We start from the raw sequence: 15,295 nt of genomic DNA, 5'->3' as shown, positions 1-15,295 counted from the left end.
TTTAGGCAGAGGAATACTGAAAATAGGAACGGATCAGTAACATGCAAACCACACCGGCCACACTGCGTGCACAAGCGGTGCAAAATAAATGTACACACATGTTATTGAGTCATTTCAGCCACACCACTCGGGCCGTGAACGTGCGCAGTGTCTGTGCAGCCAAGCGCTAAACTAGATCTTGGTTCTATTTGAGACACTTAATGTCCAGCCTCTCCATTCTACTCATTGGTGTTCAGGAGCATCCAACCCCACGTGGGTATTTGAAGATGAACGAGGAGATATTAATCGTTGATAACTAACAAAAAACTCCAAGAGCATAATTGTGATCATTTTTTGCAATAGCATAAATTAAATGTATTTATTATATGTTAGAATGTATTGGCTCAGAACGGGATTGCTAGATGCCCAGCTTTTCTAGTGATAAAAGTCGGAGTAAAGAAACATGATTTTGTAAGATGTGGATGGACAAAATCAGCATGCGCATGATGGAGGATGCACTCTCGTGGCCGGTGTAGTCAGTATGTGGACACCCCTTCAAATTAGTGGATTCGGCTATTTCAGCCACACCCGTTGCTGACTGGTGTATGAAATCGAACACACAGCCATGCAATCTCCATATTCAAACATTGGCAGTAGGATGGCCTTACTGAAGAGCTCAGTGACATTCAACGTGGCACCATCATAGGATTCCACCTTTCCAACAAGTCAGTTTGTCAAATTTCTGCCCTGCTAGCACTGCCCCGGTCAAGTGCTGTTATTGTGAAGTTGAAACATCTAGGAGCAACAACGGCTCAGCTGCGAAGTGGTAGGCCACACAAGCTCACAGAAAGGGACCGCCGAGTGCTGAAGCGGGTAAAAATCGTCTGTCCTCGGTTTCAACATTAACTACTGAGCTCCAAACTGCCTCTGGAAGCAACGTCAGCACAATAACTGTTCATTCGGGAGCTTCATGAAATGGGTTTCCTTGGCCGAGCAGCAGCACACAAGCCTAAGATCACCATGCGCAATGCCAAGCGTCAGCTAGAGGGGTGTAAAACTTGCCGTCACTGGACTCTGGAGCAGTGGAAACGCGTTCTCTGGAGTGATGAATCACGCTTCACCATTTGGCAGACCGACAGACGAATCTGGATTTGGCGAATGCCAGGAGAACGCTACCTGCCCCAATGCATAGTGCCAACTGTAAAGTTTGGTGGAGGAGGAATAATGGTCTGGGTCTGTTTTCCATGGTTTGGCATAGGCCCCATAGTTCCAGTGAAGGGAAATATTAATGCTACAGCATACAATGACATTCTAGACGATTCTGTGCTTCCAGCTTTGTGGCAGCAGTTTGGGAAGGCTCTTTCCTGTTTCAGCATGACAATTCCGCTGTGCTCAAAGCAAGCTCCATACAGAAATTATTTGTCGAGATCAGTGTGGAGAAACTTGACTTGCCTGCACAGAGCCCTGACCTCAACCCCATCAAACACCTTTTGGAGGAATTGGAACGGCGACTGCGAGCCAGGCCCAACATCCCATCCGTTCTCCTCTCTGTGTCTCAGACTGATCAGACACGCACATACTCCACCCTAATTCTCATTTAGGCAGCCGACAGAGAGAAGGGAAGGGAAAGGAGAGAGGGAGAGGGAGAGAGACGGAGAGAGGTAGAGAGACGGAGAGAGCAAGAGAGACGGAGAGAGAGAGAGTAGCCTCAGACTAGAGAACAGAGAGTTTGAGCTGCAGGAAACTCTGTGCAACTTGATGATGTAAAGGTGGAATAATAGAGTACAGACAGGAATATTGCTCACAGTACAGGCCACTGTGACATAAAGATATTACTGCCTATTTGAATATCATTGACACCCAAAGCACCTTGAAAAATGATTGTGTAACAATACTTATCAGAAGTCATGTTGCTTAATGCTGTTTGCTATCATGTTTCTGTCATCATTTAGAGTTAATGTACTGTATCTTGTTTAATGTCTACCACATGCATTAGTGGTGAGCTTTGGCAGCATGCATTACGAGAGAGAGAGAGAGAGAGAGAGAGAGAGAGAGAGAGAGAGAGAGAGAGAGAGAGAGAGAGAGAGAGAGAGAGAGAGAGAGAGAGAGAGAGAGAGAGAGAGAGAGAGAGAGAGAGAGAGAGAGAGAGAGAGAGAGAGAGAGAGAGAGAGAGAGAGAGAGAGAGAGAGAGAGAGAGAGAGAGAGAGAGAGAGAGAGAGAGAGAGAGAGAGAGAGAGAGAGGAGAGAGAGAGAGAGAGAGAGAGAAGAGAGACACAGAGAGACACAGAGAGAGACACAGAGAGAGACACAGAGAGACAGAGAGAGAGACACACAGAGAGACACAGAGAGAGAGAGAGACACAGAGAGACACAGAGAGAGAGAGAGACACAGAGAGACACAGAGAGACAGAACACACATTGGCTCCCAGGGTGGCTGCTACTTTATACTCCAAACACAGTCCTCCTGTCTGTCCCCCAAGCCATTCTAATCTGATCGTCTTTCTCTCCACTTTCGATGGGATTGTGTCCTTAATTGCATTGCTCTTCTCTCTCTCATTACAATTGACTTTGTATTCTGTGTGAGGGTTTGTGTCCGTGTGTGTTAAACTAAAGCCATGTTTGCGTGTGTGTACGTGTCTCTTACAGGCATGTGTGTGTGTTTCTGTACAGTATGTCAATACTTGAGTGTGTGTGTGTACACTACTTCTCCTGATTGGATTATTAAGAGAGACATCCATCTTTTCAGCCCCTCCCATGGTGCTCTGGTAAAGATCAGCGCTATCGATCCCAATACAGCTCTATTTCCTCTCTGTGTCCAAACTTATTAGAAGCTCTCCTCTCACACAGTCCTTTGATCCCTCCTTCCCTTTCTCTACTTTGTAAGCCCCGCTCTCTCTCCCCCCTTATTTTGTTCTCTCTCTACATCCTCTCCTCTCTTTCTTCTTCTTACTTTTCTTTACGGCATCTCTCCCTTTTCCATTCTCCCTCTCTCCCCCACTCGCTCTCCCCCTCTCTCTTTCTATCACCAACTCACCCCCCTCTCTCTGTGTCTCCATGCAGGCTATCTATCCTAGCCCAGAGGAGGGCTGGCAGATCTACAGTTCAGCTCAGGATGCAGATGGGAAGTGTATCTGTACAGTGGTGGCCCCGGCGCAGAACATGTGTAACCGAGACCCACGCAGTCGGCAGCTCCGCCAGCTCATGGAGAAGGTAACAGCCATCAACAACTTACACATTGTGTTACCCAAGTCTGGTACAATCACACACACACGCACACACACGACGCAGGCATAGAAACGAATCCACACCCTGGCTCCTTCTGTAGTAAACCAATTAGACTCTTAGCGATGAACAGTCACATTATGACAGTCCCACTATGACAGTCCCACTATGATAGTCACACTCACTCTATCCCACTGAGATTTGATCAGTCATGCATGCAAACATTGTGTGTCAGAATACTTAGTTTGTTAGTCAAAACGATTGCAGTAGCTTTAGAAAAAAAGGTACCCATGAAGATTGGATTCATTGAGCCTTCGTCTTGTAGCGTTGTTCCAATTGGATCCATTAGGTTGAAAAACAAAGTCAAGAAAAAGCAGTGAAGAAAAAGAATATGAACCAAATCAGTAAATTGAGCAGCCAGCCTAATGCTGCAGCTGCACTCTAACTGTTCACAATGTCAGTTTAAATAAACAGTCAAACACACCAGCTCTCTTGCTCCACACTCATACACTCTCTACACCATCTCTCCACACTCATACACTACAGCACAGCAGCCATATGAAATAGAATGCCTGCAAAAAATGCCTGCATAAAAAACAGGAGTGCATGCACTCATTTACACACATCTGTTTTTGTGCCTGCCTCTAACAGAGCTGTGTGTGAAACACATATCCTCAAACATGTAGAGAGATGCTGGAATAGCTTGGCAGCGGCCTCAGAGCACTGAATATGCAAATACAATCTCCAACCACTCCCTGCGCCCCACACACATACACAAACATACACATACACAAACATACACAAACATGCACACACACACATGCACACACTCACAGGTTTGGGGAGAGGGATGCTGAATTCCAAACTCCATAGACTCTCCTGTAAGTCTGAAAGGATTGGATAGGTTTAAGCCACCCCAGCAAATCAGAAGCCAAGGTGAATCATAAGGTGCAACGTAACCGATCCTTTCAGGTCTAGAAGAGAGCCTAGTGGTTAGGTAGGGGTATTATGTATTCAGGAGGAGGAACACGGCCAGATAGAGGCCACACACACACACACACACACACACACACACACACACACACACACACACACACACACACACACACACACACACACACACAGAGAGAGAGAGAGATGGGTGTTGACTCTGCTGTCCTGCAGTTGCATCGATCGACAGATAGATGCCAAGAGCGCGTCAGTCGGCGTGTGTATCTAACCCCAACTCTCCACCTCCTTCCAGAGGTTTCAGCGGTTGTGTTGTGGCTAATAATTTGGCTTGCTGAGACTCTTGTCCAGGCCTTTTTCCCCAGCAGGGCACTCTGCTCTAACTTCTCATAGACACATCTCCAGCTCTACTGTACATACTAGACCACTGTAGCCTGGAGCCTGGCAGGAGGCAGTATTGAGTTAGGGTTGGTGAGGGGAGTCTGTGGGTGGGAAAAAGATAGAGGGAGAGGCGGAGGGAGGGAGAGAGAGAGATAGGAAGGCCGACATTGATAGGGTGCTGAGAGAAGAGGAGAGCTGAGGTAAATTGAGATGCCGAATGGGCTGTGGAAGCCTCAGTGGATCAATGAGACACCTGAATTCTCTGATCTCATTCACACTGATAGCCATCTTTTCCCCTTCCTTTCACGCTGTGTGTCTCCTCCGCTCAGGTTTTTGACTGACACACACACACACACACACATTTGTGACCACACACACACACACACACACACACACACACACACACACACACACACACACACACACACACACACACACACACACACTTTTTTGACGAATGCACAAATGTGTGTGTGGGCATGGTGTGTGTGTGAGCTTGTAAGACAGCAGCTGTGAAGGACTACCGCTCCTGTCTAATAAAGGCCAGACTAATGAGGACACCTGGGGTCAGTGGTTCTGTCTCTGAGCCACCTGCCCAGCATACCATAGAGCCTAGCAGAGGAGGAGGAGGTGGGCTGAATGGAGACACTCTGTCATCCAATATAACATCCTCATTTAAAACACACTAGACATGATCCTCACCTCAGACAGCCAAGGATATGCTAACAATGTACCGTACAAAGTTAAATTCTATCCAGAGATTGTAAAATACCACAATAAAATGCCACAATATCTAGCATAATTTGTAAAGGTGTACAAATTCCATACCCATGGTCACGGTTAGGGCTGTTGCGGTGATCATATTAAGTCAATTGTAATGAGAGAGAGAGAAGAGCAATGCAATTAAGGACACAATCCCATTGAAAGTGGAGAGAAAGACGATCAGATTAGAATGATCTCTCTCTCTCTCTCTCTCTCTCTCTCTCTCTCTCTCTCTCTCTCTCTCTCTCTCTCTCAATTCAATTCAATTCAATTCAATTCACTTTATTGGCATGACGTAACAATATACATATTGCCAAAGCTTATTTTGGATATTTACAATATAAAAATAAATCAAAAATGAGAATCAAAAATTGTCAACGGGACAACAGTAACAACAATAACCAAGGGTCAAAATAACCATACATTCAACAATAACAATAATCATACAGTAGAGGACATGTGCAGGTTTATTGGTCTGTCAGACACTGTCCCTCAACTTATGGCAGGCAGCAATGTAGTGCGCTGCCAACACACAGCTCTCTGCGTCCTCCCCCAACAGGATGGGTAGCCTATCCTCATCAGAGAGGTCTTTGAAACCTTGAATAAGGGTTTCAAATTTGGGGAAATGACACTCTCTAATTGTTTTATATTTTTGACATTTTGTCAGGAAATGCAGCTCCGTCTCAGGTTCTGCTGTGGTGCAGTGGTTGCACAGCCTTTCCTCTACAGGGAGCCAGGTTTTCCTGGGTTTTTTTTCTCTCTCTCTCTCTCTCTCTCTCTCTCTCTCTCTCTCTCTCTCTCTCTCTCTCTCTCTCTCTCTCTCTCTCTGAATTGTAATGCATGCTGCCAAAGCTCACCACTAATGCATGTGGTAGACATTAAACAAGATACAGTACATTAACTCTAAATGATGACAGAAACACGATGGCAAACAGCATTAAGCAACATGACTTCTGATAAGTATTGTTACACATTAATTTTTCAAGGTGCTTTGGGTGTCAATGATATTCAAATAGGCTAAGGTGGCTAAGGTGTATGTAAACTTTTGACTTCAACTGTATGGGAACTCTTTCAAGACTGCTGGAAAAGCATTCCTGGTGATGCTGGTTGAGAGAATGCCAAGAGTGTGCAAAACTGTCATCAAGGCAAAGGTGGCTACTTTGAAGAATCTAAAATCTAAAATATGTTTTGATTTGTTTATCAGTTTTTTGGTTACTGGATGATTCCATATGTGTTATTTCATAGTTTTGATGTCTTCACCATTATTCAACAATGTAGAAAATAGTAAAAATAAAGAAAAACCCTTGAATGAGTACGTGTGTCCAAACTTTTGACTGGTACTGTATATATTTACAAAGAAAATATATGGGGGATTGGAAATGATGCAAACAATTACATTTATGGAAGCCACAATCTATCTGCAATAAAAAAGCTGGTCTACCCCCTAAAAAAATACAATAATAATAGTAATAATTCCACATGATTGTTGAGTTATCTCCTCTTATGCACTGCATTGGTAGTACCCAACTCACTAACTTGACCATCAGGTCCTAATGACCTGGTACTCAGGGCTCTAACGACCATCAGGGCTCTAACGACCATCAGGTCCTAATGACCTGGTACTCAGGGCTCTAACGACCATCAGGTCCTAATGACCTGGTACTCAGGGCTCTAACGACCATCAGGGCTCTAACGACCATCAGGTCCTAATGACCTGGTACTCAGGACTCTAACGACCATCAGGTCCTAATGACCTGGTACTCAGGGCTCTATTGTCCCTGTAACCACTCTGACAGCAATTCACCAAATTCTTTGAGTTTGGACTGTAGTATTATGCATACTGAATGGTCTGGTTACCTTATGCTACACTCCAAAATGTCTATCCATTATTCTGGGAGAGAACGTATAGGCCTAGGCGATGCTATTGGTTAATTGATTGTGCAGGGCGGCTTCCAGAGTTAGCCTACAATTATAGTGAATTTTATTTTATTTTGAATAGCCTAGTAATAGGGCATTTTTTATATTTTCAGAATTAATAGGCTGACACATTACCTTTAGCTAGAGAATATCTCATCACAGTGCGTCTCCATCTCCTCCTCTTTCTCCTTCATTCCTTCTATATGCAATCCTGTGTGAAAGCAGAGGTTTGATGGTTGCCACTAAAAAGAGGAGGATGAAAATATGAAAATATGATGAGAGAACAGCACGTGCAGCCTGAGGCAAATAACAAAGCTCAAGTTCTTTTTGCAACTTTCTCAAATCATCAATAGCCTATAGTCGCATCATGCAGCCCATATTTGTTTTGATTTAAGATATTCTAAGGTTTGTATCATTCACAACTAAAGTTCCCAAATAACTCTAAATCTAGCATATAAATCTAATGTAGCAAATGATCATTTTTACGCTCAACATAGCCACTTCATATGCCCACTCTCTCCTGGATGGGAAAAATATCCTTTCTATTTTATTCAGCTAAGTTCAATTATATTCTTCATACTATAAATTCATATAATATAAAATAATGAACAAATAAGCCTTTCACACCACCGTGACCTCCTAACTGAACTAGCCTACAGCCTATGTCATGGCTACAGCCTATGTCATGGCTACAGTCTATGTCATGGCTACAGCCTATGTCATGGCTACAGCCTATGTCATGGCTACAGCCTATGTCATGGCTACAGTCTATGTCATGGCTACAGTCTATGTCATGGGCGCACAGCAAGATAACATACAGTAGGCCAACTCATTTTCAGTTCTTCTGAAATACATTTTCTTCATATCATGTTTCTTTAGACCTGACTACAGTAATAATGGATATATTGTGATGGTGTAGATTAATTGTATTTATTAGACTTTTATGTTCCAAAGGCGCAAATCAGAGGCTTGTATACAGCTTGTATGTGTAGATGCCTGGAGACGCTAAACACGTTTATGTTAATTAACTGTAAATTATCACGAGCCCTAGGCCCAGCTCGAGTCATGGTGTCCGCAGGTGACAGACAGACAGACAGACAGACAGACAGACAGACAGACAGACAGACAGACAGACAGACAGACAGACATTTGAACAGACAGACAGACATTTAAACAGACAGACACAGACAGACAGACAGACAGACAGACATTTAGACAGACAGACATTTAAACAGACAGACAGACATTTAAACAGACAGACACAGACAGACATTTAAACAGACAGACATTTAAACAGCTTGTGTCACCTCCCTCAGTGTGATAAAGAAGAGATATGGAGCAGCATAACTCACTGTGCTGGACCGCCAGACAGCAGAAGCAGATTTGACTAGAACATGTATCTAAACTAGCCAGTAGAAGGAATATGGAACTAGCTAGCAGTCTGTGGTTAGCGTTAGCTAATGTTAGTGTTACCTCAAGGCCTCTCTGGGGATGGAGATACCTGTCTGTCACACCTGCCAGGACAGAATATGTCTACACACAGTCACACACAACCCGAGGCGTCATAATACACACTACATGACCAAAAGTATGTGAACACCTGCTCATCAAATATCTCATTCCAAAATCAAGGGCATTAAAATGGAGTTGGTCTCCCCTTTGCTGCAATAACAGCCTTCACTATTATGGGAAGGAAGGCTTTCCAATGGATGTTGGAACATTGTTGCAGGGACTTGCTTCCATTCAACCACAAGAGCATTAGTGAGGTCGGGCACTGATGTTGGGCGATTAGGCATGGCTCGCAGTCGGCATTCCAATTCATCCCAAAGGTGTTCGAGGGGGTTGAGGTCAGGGCTCTGTGCAGGCCAGTCAAGTTTTTCCACACCGATCTCGACAAACCATTTCTTTATGAACCTCGCTTTATGCACGGGGGCATTAGATTCTAGAATGTCATTGTATGTTCTAGCATTAAGATTTCCCTTCACTGGAAATAAGGAGCCTCGCTACCATGAAACGCTGCCATGAAAAAAAAGCCCCAGATCATTATTCCTCCTCCACCAAACTTTACAGTTGGAGGTATGCATTGGGGCAGGTAGCATTCGCCTGGCATCCGCCAAACCCAGATTTGTCCGTCAGACTGCCTGATGGTGAAGCGTGATTCATCACTCCAGAGAACAGGTGATCTTAGGCTTGTGTGGGGTTGCTCGGCCATGGAAACCCATTTCATGAAGCCCCCTGACTAGCAGTTCTTGTGATGATGTTGCTCCCAGAGGCAGTTTGGAACTCGGTAGTGAGTGTTGCAACCGAGGACAGATGATTTTTACTCTCCTAGACGTTTCCACTTCACAATAACAGCACTTAAAGTTGACTGGGGCAGCTATAGCAGGACAGAAATTTGACAAACTGACTTGTTGGAAAGGTGGCATCCTATGACGGTGTTGAAAGTCACTGAGCTCTTCAGTAAGGCCATTCCACTGCCAATGTTTGTCTATGGAGATTGCATGGCTCTGTGCTCAGCTGTGACTGAAATAACCGAATCCAGTAATCATACTTTTGTATATAGAGTGTAATTCATGTACAGTACATACTTTAATACACACATTGAATGAACTACAAACTCCATAATAATTAATGTACATAAATTAATACACAAATGAATATTTAATCTTCTTCCGGATCGGTGTCCCTTCCACGGGACGGTTGAGCTAACGTAGGCTAATGCGATTAGCATGAGGTTGTAAGTATTCTGTTAATTAGTTACATAAGGTTTGGCCAGTTGAACCCTGGCCAGTATGTGTGTGGGAGAGTGGGTGTAGTGTGTGGGTGGAATAGAGCAGTAGCAGAGTGTATAGTGAGTGGGTGGTTCCAGTGGGCAGATGTCCCAGTGGGTGGGCAGGACAGCTGGTGGTGAGAGGAGGAAGACACAACTAACTTCTGATAAGAGGAAGTGAAGGCAAAGTGCTGTTGGGAGTACGGCACAGCACACTCATTTTAATAAAAAGGAAAACACAGGCCACTGAATAAACATGTCATTTTGTGTGTCTGACTGCGTGTCTGTCTGTGAGTCTGTGTGTCTGACTCTAGCCCCGTTTATACATGGTGCTAACATGGATCCGTCCTGATCTTGTCTACATACTGATTGTGCCCACATGTCCAGAAATGTGTCTACACATGGTATTATAATGTGTCTGTTATCCATCTGCATTGTCACAAGAGTTCCTGGTCCCTTCATTTATGCAAATGATTTCACAGCTATTCCTTCAAAATAACATTTATTTATTGTAAGACACATATTGATGTAGTCAGTCAATGGTGCCACCTCTCAATGATTTTAGAGGGAGGAATAATGAAGATTTAAATGGTTTCTTTGTACAGATCGGTCTACACTAGTAAGATATCCAGACACAATGTGTGTTTGACTACCTCTGGAGTTGGGCAGGATGATCTGTGTCCTTTGAGTGTCTACACCTGTCAAAAAATGTGGGCAGAATCGGAATGTGGACAAGATCAGGACAAATGACTCAAATTAGAACCAGGTATAAACGGGGCTTCTGTATCTATCTGTCTGTCTGTGCGTCTGTGCGTCTGTGTGTCTAACAGCATGTGTGTGTTTGACTGACAGGTCCAGAACATCACCCAGTCCATGGAGTTGCTGGACCTGCGGACCAACAGGGACCTTCAGTATGTGAGGAACACAGAGAGCCTGATGAAGGCTGTAGACGTCAAGCTGAAGACTGCCTCAGACAACCCCCGAAGCCTCAACCCCAAGAGCTTACAGGTAACGCACATGACATGCACGTGTCCATTCATCTGTCCTGAAAATCAATCACACAGGTTTCTACGTCAAGCATATTTCTAAACTATGTATGTGAACTTTCTGATAAGAACTTTCTATAGGAACATCCTGGACTCTAGCACAGGCTTTATAACGTATATTTACTACAGCTTCCTCTACATCACACAACATTATGACACACTAACACTCACATAGCTTATCTTCATCTGCTATTTCAGTGTAATTGAGTCATGTACAGGAGGCAATTTCAGCACAATCTCTCCTGCATTATTAAAACCCCACGACCAAGCACAAGTCTCTTTCTCTCTCTCTCTCTCTCTCAGTTAACAGCCATATATATTCACATTTATCTATTCCTTATCTTCCTACAAGCGGAATCTCAGGCTCCATTATCAGCAGGTCCTTTCCACGCGTTTCTTACACTCTGCGGATATTAGATGGACCATAAAATGGTTTGATTAAAAGATGCTTTGATAAATTCTTAATGCGTAAACTTGATTTACTGCTGGGACTCTGCACGGCAACAGGGATGGGCCTGGGGAATGGCCCTGTGCTGTTTCTCTCTCAACACGTTTTATTATTAAAGTCACTGCAATGTTTACGAAATCCCCCCCCATTCATCAATATATCTTAATATCACTAACATATGCCAAGTCATGCAAATTCAAATAGCTTTCCAAATGTGAATAAATACTCATTCACAATCCAATGGGTCGAAAAAAAACTGCATAAGTCTAAAAGCTGCATTTGACTTTCTGTGAGACAGCCTGATGAATGTGTGGAGCTCAACGTCGCCGATGGCAGGGCACGGGAGATTAACGAGAGGGAATTTTTGCGGGGCGAACGGGGGAAAATGAGATTTATAATGTGACGCTGTGGGGCTGAGAGCTGCTCCATCACCAGATTTACGATAAACCTTAACAAGGAGAAAACAGCCCCCCCTGTGGTGGACTAGTTTTATTGATGTGCCTGCTGCTCCTAACAGCCTCACAGCACAGGACTGCATTGATGTACCTTAGCAGGCTACCTCAGGCTACCTCTCCTCTCCTGCTGCCCCTGCATCGATACACCACTGGCCTATGAGAAATCAGCCCCACCACCTCCCTGACAGCAGATCAGTCATAGATGTGGAGCTGAGGCTAGGATAGGATAGATGGCGTAGGTCCCCAGATGAGGAAGAATGCATTGGAGAATGAAACAATAGTCCAGGTTCAACAGTGTGCATGAAAACACATTTGGGGATTTGTCATGAGAACGGCAACAAGTTCTGACATTGGAATGCAGTCAGTTACCATCACCCTTCTGTTTGCTATGTGTGGCTTCTCTCTCTCACTCCTCTTTCTACTGTTTTTCCTCTTTCTGAATCTAATCTTCCTCTTTGTCACCCCTCTCTCCCTCTCTCCATCCAACCCGCAGGAGTTGAAGGACAAGGTGACCCAGCTGCTCCCCCTACTGCCGGTGTTGGAGCAGTACAAGACAGACGCCCGTCAGATCAGCCGGGTGAGGGAGGAGGTGAGGAACCTGTCTCTGGTGCTCATGGCCATCCAGGAGGAGATGGGAGCCTACGACTATGAGGAGCTGAGACACAGGGTCCTGCTGCTGGAGACCAGACTCCACTCCTGCATGCAGAAACTGGGTGAGGAGAGCGGAGGGTGGTGGGGGGTGGGTGGTATCTGTGGAGACCCATAAATATCCATAAAGGTAAAGATCCAGGATGACATTATACTGATAGAAAGATGCTGACATCCCAACAGCATTGAATGTCATCTGGTTTGGCATGGACTACTCTACTATAACTGGCTAGAGGTAGTCTTCATGTACATAATACTGTGAGGGCTATTCACATTGACTAGGCAATGTAAGAAAAACCTAATACAGATCATTTGTAATATTTTCATACTAAACGTATTTGTTCACAACCTGAGATGCTGTTGGATTTAGAATGAAGGACTTACTGTTTTTCTCAATGAATAGTCAAGCAGTGCTCTCTGAAAACACCATTATAAAAACAGTAAGAGTTCATAGGATGCCACCTTTCCACCAGAGTACTTTTTACCATCAATTTAATCCAACACATTGATGATACACTATCACCAAGAGCAATGTGAAGTGTAGCTACGGTAGCTGAGACACAGGCGATTAATGGTCAACGTTCTAATGATGTTCATGTTCAGTACTAGTATTAAGCTGGATACATGATCCAGTAATGACCTAGAGATGCCCAGATACATGATCCAGTAATGGCCTAGAGATGCCCAGATAAATGATCCAGTAATGGCCTAGAGATGCCCAGATAAATGATCCAGTAATGGTCTAGAGATGCCCAGATAAATGATCCAGTAATGGCCTAGAGATGTCCAGATAAATGATCCAGTAATGGCCTAGAGATGCCCAGATAAATGATCCAGTAATGGCCTAGAGATGTCCAGATAAATGATCCAGTAATGGTCTAGAGATGTCCAGATAAATGATCCAGTAATGGTCTAGAGATGTCCAGATAAATGATCCAGTAATGGCCTAGAGATGCCCAGATAAATGATCCAGTAATGGCCTAGAGATGCCCAGATAAATGATCCAGTAATGGTCTAGAGATGTCCAGATAAATGATCCAGTAATGGTCTAGAGATGTCCAGATAAATGATCCAGTAATGGCCTAGAGATGCCCAGATAAATGATCCAGTAATGGTCTAGAGATGTCCAGATAAATGATCCAGTAATGGTCTAGAGATGTCCAGATAAATGATCCAGTAATGGTCTAGAGATGTCCAGATAAATGATCCAGTAATGGCCTAGAGATGTCCAGATAAATGATCCAGTAATGGCCTAGAGATGCCCAGATAAATGATCCAGTAATGGCCTAGAGATGCCCAGATAAATGATCCAGTAATGGTCTAGAGATGTCCAGATAAATTATCCAGTAATGGCCTAGAGATGTCCAGATAAATGATCCAGTAATGGCCTAGAGATGTCCAGATAAATGATCCAGTAATGGCCTAGAGATGTCCAGATAAATGATCCAGTAATGGTCTAGAGATGTCCAGATAAATGATCCAGTAATGGTCTAGAGATGCCCAGATAAATGATCCAGTAATGGTCTAGAGATGTCCAGATAAATGATCCAGTAATGGTCTAGAGATGCCCAGATAAATGATCCAGTAATGGTCTAGAGATGTCCAGATAAATGATCCAGTAATGGTCTAGAGATGCCCAGATAAATGATCCAGTAATGGCCTAGAGATGTCCAGATAAATTATCCAGTAATGGCCTAGAGATGTCCAGATAAATGATCCAGTAATGGCCTAGAAATGTCCAGATAAATGATCCAGTAATGGCCTAGAGATGCCCAGATAAATGATCCAGTAATGACCTAGAGATGTCCAGATAAATGATCCAGTAATGGCCTAGAGATGTCCAGATAAATGATGCAGTAATGGCCTAGAGATGCCCGGATAAATGATCCAGTAATGGCCTAGAGATGTCCAGATAAATGATCATTCTTATGTAATATGTGGAGCTAAACTGATGATTTTACAGAAAACGGGACTGCAGCTGAAATGTTGCCTTTAGCTGTGTGTGTGTGTGTGTGTGTGTGTGTGTGTGTGTGTGTGTGTGTGTGTGTGTGTGTGTGTGTGTGTGTGTGTGTGTGTGTGTGTGTGTGTGTGTGTGTGTGTGTCGCAGGCTGTGGGAAGTTGACTGGTGTCAGTAACCCCATCACCATCCGTGCGTCAGGGTCAAGGTTCGGCTCCTGGATGACTGACACCATGATCCCTAGTTCAGACAACCGGGTAAGTTTTCCACATGAGTACATGCACGAACACACACGTTGCTTTTACTACCCTTGTGGGGACCAAAACATTGATTCCCATTCAAAATCCTATTTACTCTAACCCCTAAACCTAACCCCAACACTTAACCGAACCGTAACCCTTACCTTAACCCCTAACCCAAACCCCTAAAACCAAACCTAACCCTAACCCTAATTATAACCATAATTGTAACCCTAAACCTAATCCTTAAGCCTAAAAAAGCCCTTTTCCTTGTGGGGACTGGCAAAATGTCCCCACTCAGAATTGTCCTTGTTTTACTATCCTTGTTTTACTATCTTCTGGTCACCAGAAGGATAGTATAAACCAAACCACGCACACACACTGACCCCTGACCCCCAAAACAGAGTTTATCACATGGCTTAGACTACATTTCCACAGGACCCTCACAAGGGGGTTGTATGCTGTAATGCTACTTTGGTGACATACTATTTTGCCTACAGTCTGTCAGACTCCTGAGTCACTGA

The 15,295-nt window shown here is 44.0% G+C and overlaps 1 protein-coding gene across 2 annotated transcripts in view; it reads left to right on the top strand.

Annotated features, from left to right (window-relative positions):
- The window catches only part of LOC115171251 (noelin-2), a 33,502-nt gene that overhangs the window by 14,607 nt on the left and 3,600 nt on the right, over positions 1-15,295 (top strand). For both annotated transcript variants that reach the window (XM_029727880.1, XM_029727881.1), the window contains exons 2-5: positions 3,039-3,188; positions 10,831-10,986; positions 12,421-12,640; positions 14,683-14,789. In XM_029727880.1, the coding sequence (XP_029583740.1) occupies positions 3,039-3,188; positions 10,831-10,986; positions 12,421-12,640; positions 14,683-14,789 (633 nt within the window). The remainder of the gene's footprint in view (positions 1-3,038; positions 3,189-10,830; positions 10,987-12,420; positions 12,641-14,682; positions 14,790-15,295) is intronic.

Source organism: Salmo trutta, chromosome 32 (assembly GCF_901001165.1).
Source record: "Salmo trutta chromosome 32, fSalTru1.1, whole genome shotgun sequence".
Lineage (NCBI taxonomy): Eukaryota > Metazoa > Chordata > Actinopteri > Salmoniformes > Salmonidae > Salmo > Salmo trutta.
The sequence above is the reverse complement of the archived record's forward strand: the minus strand, read 5'-3'. Positions and strand labels throughout refer to the sequence as shown.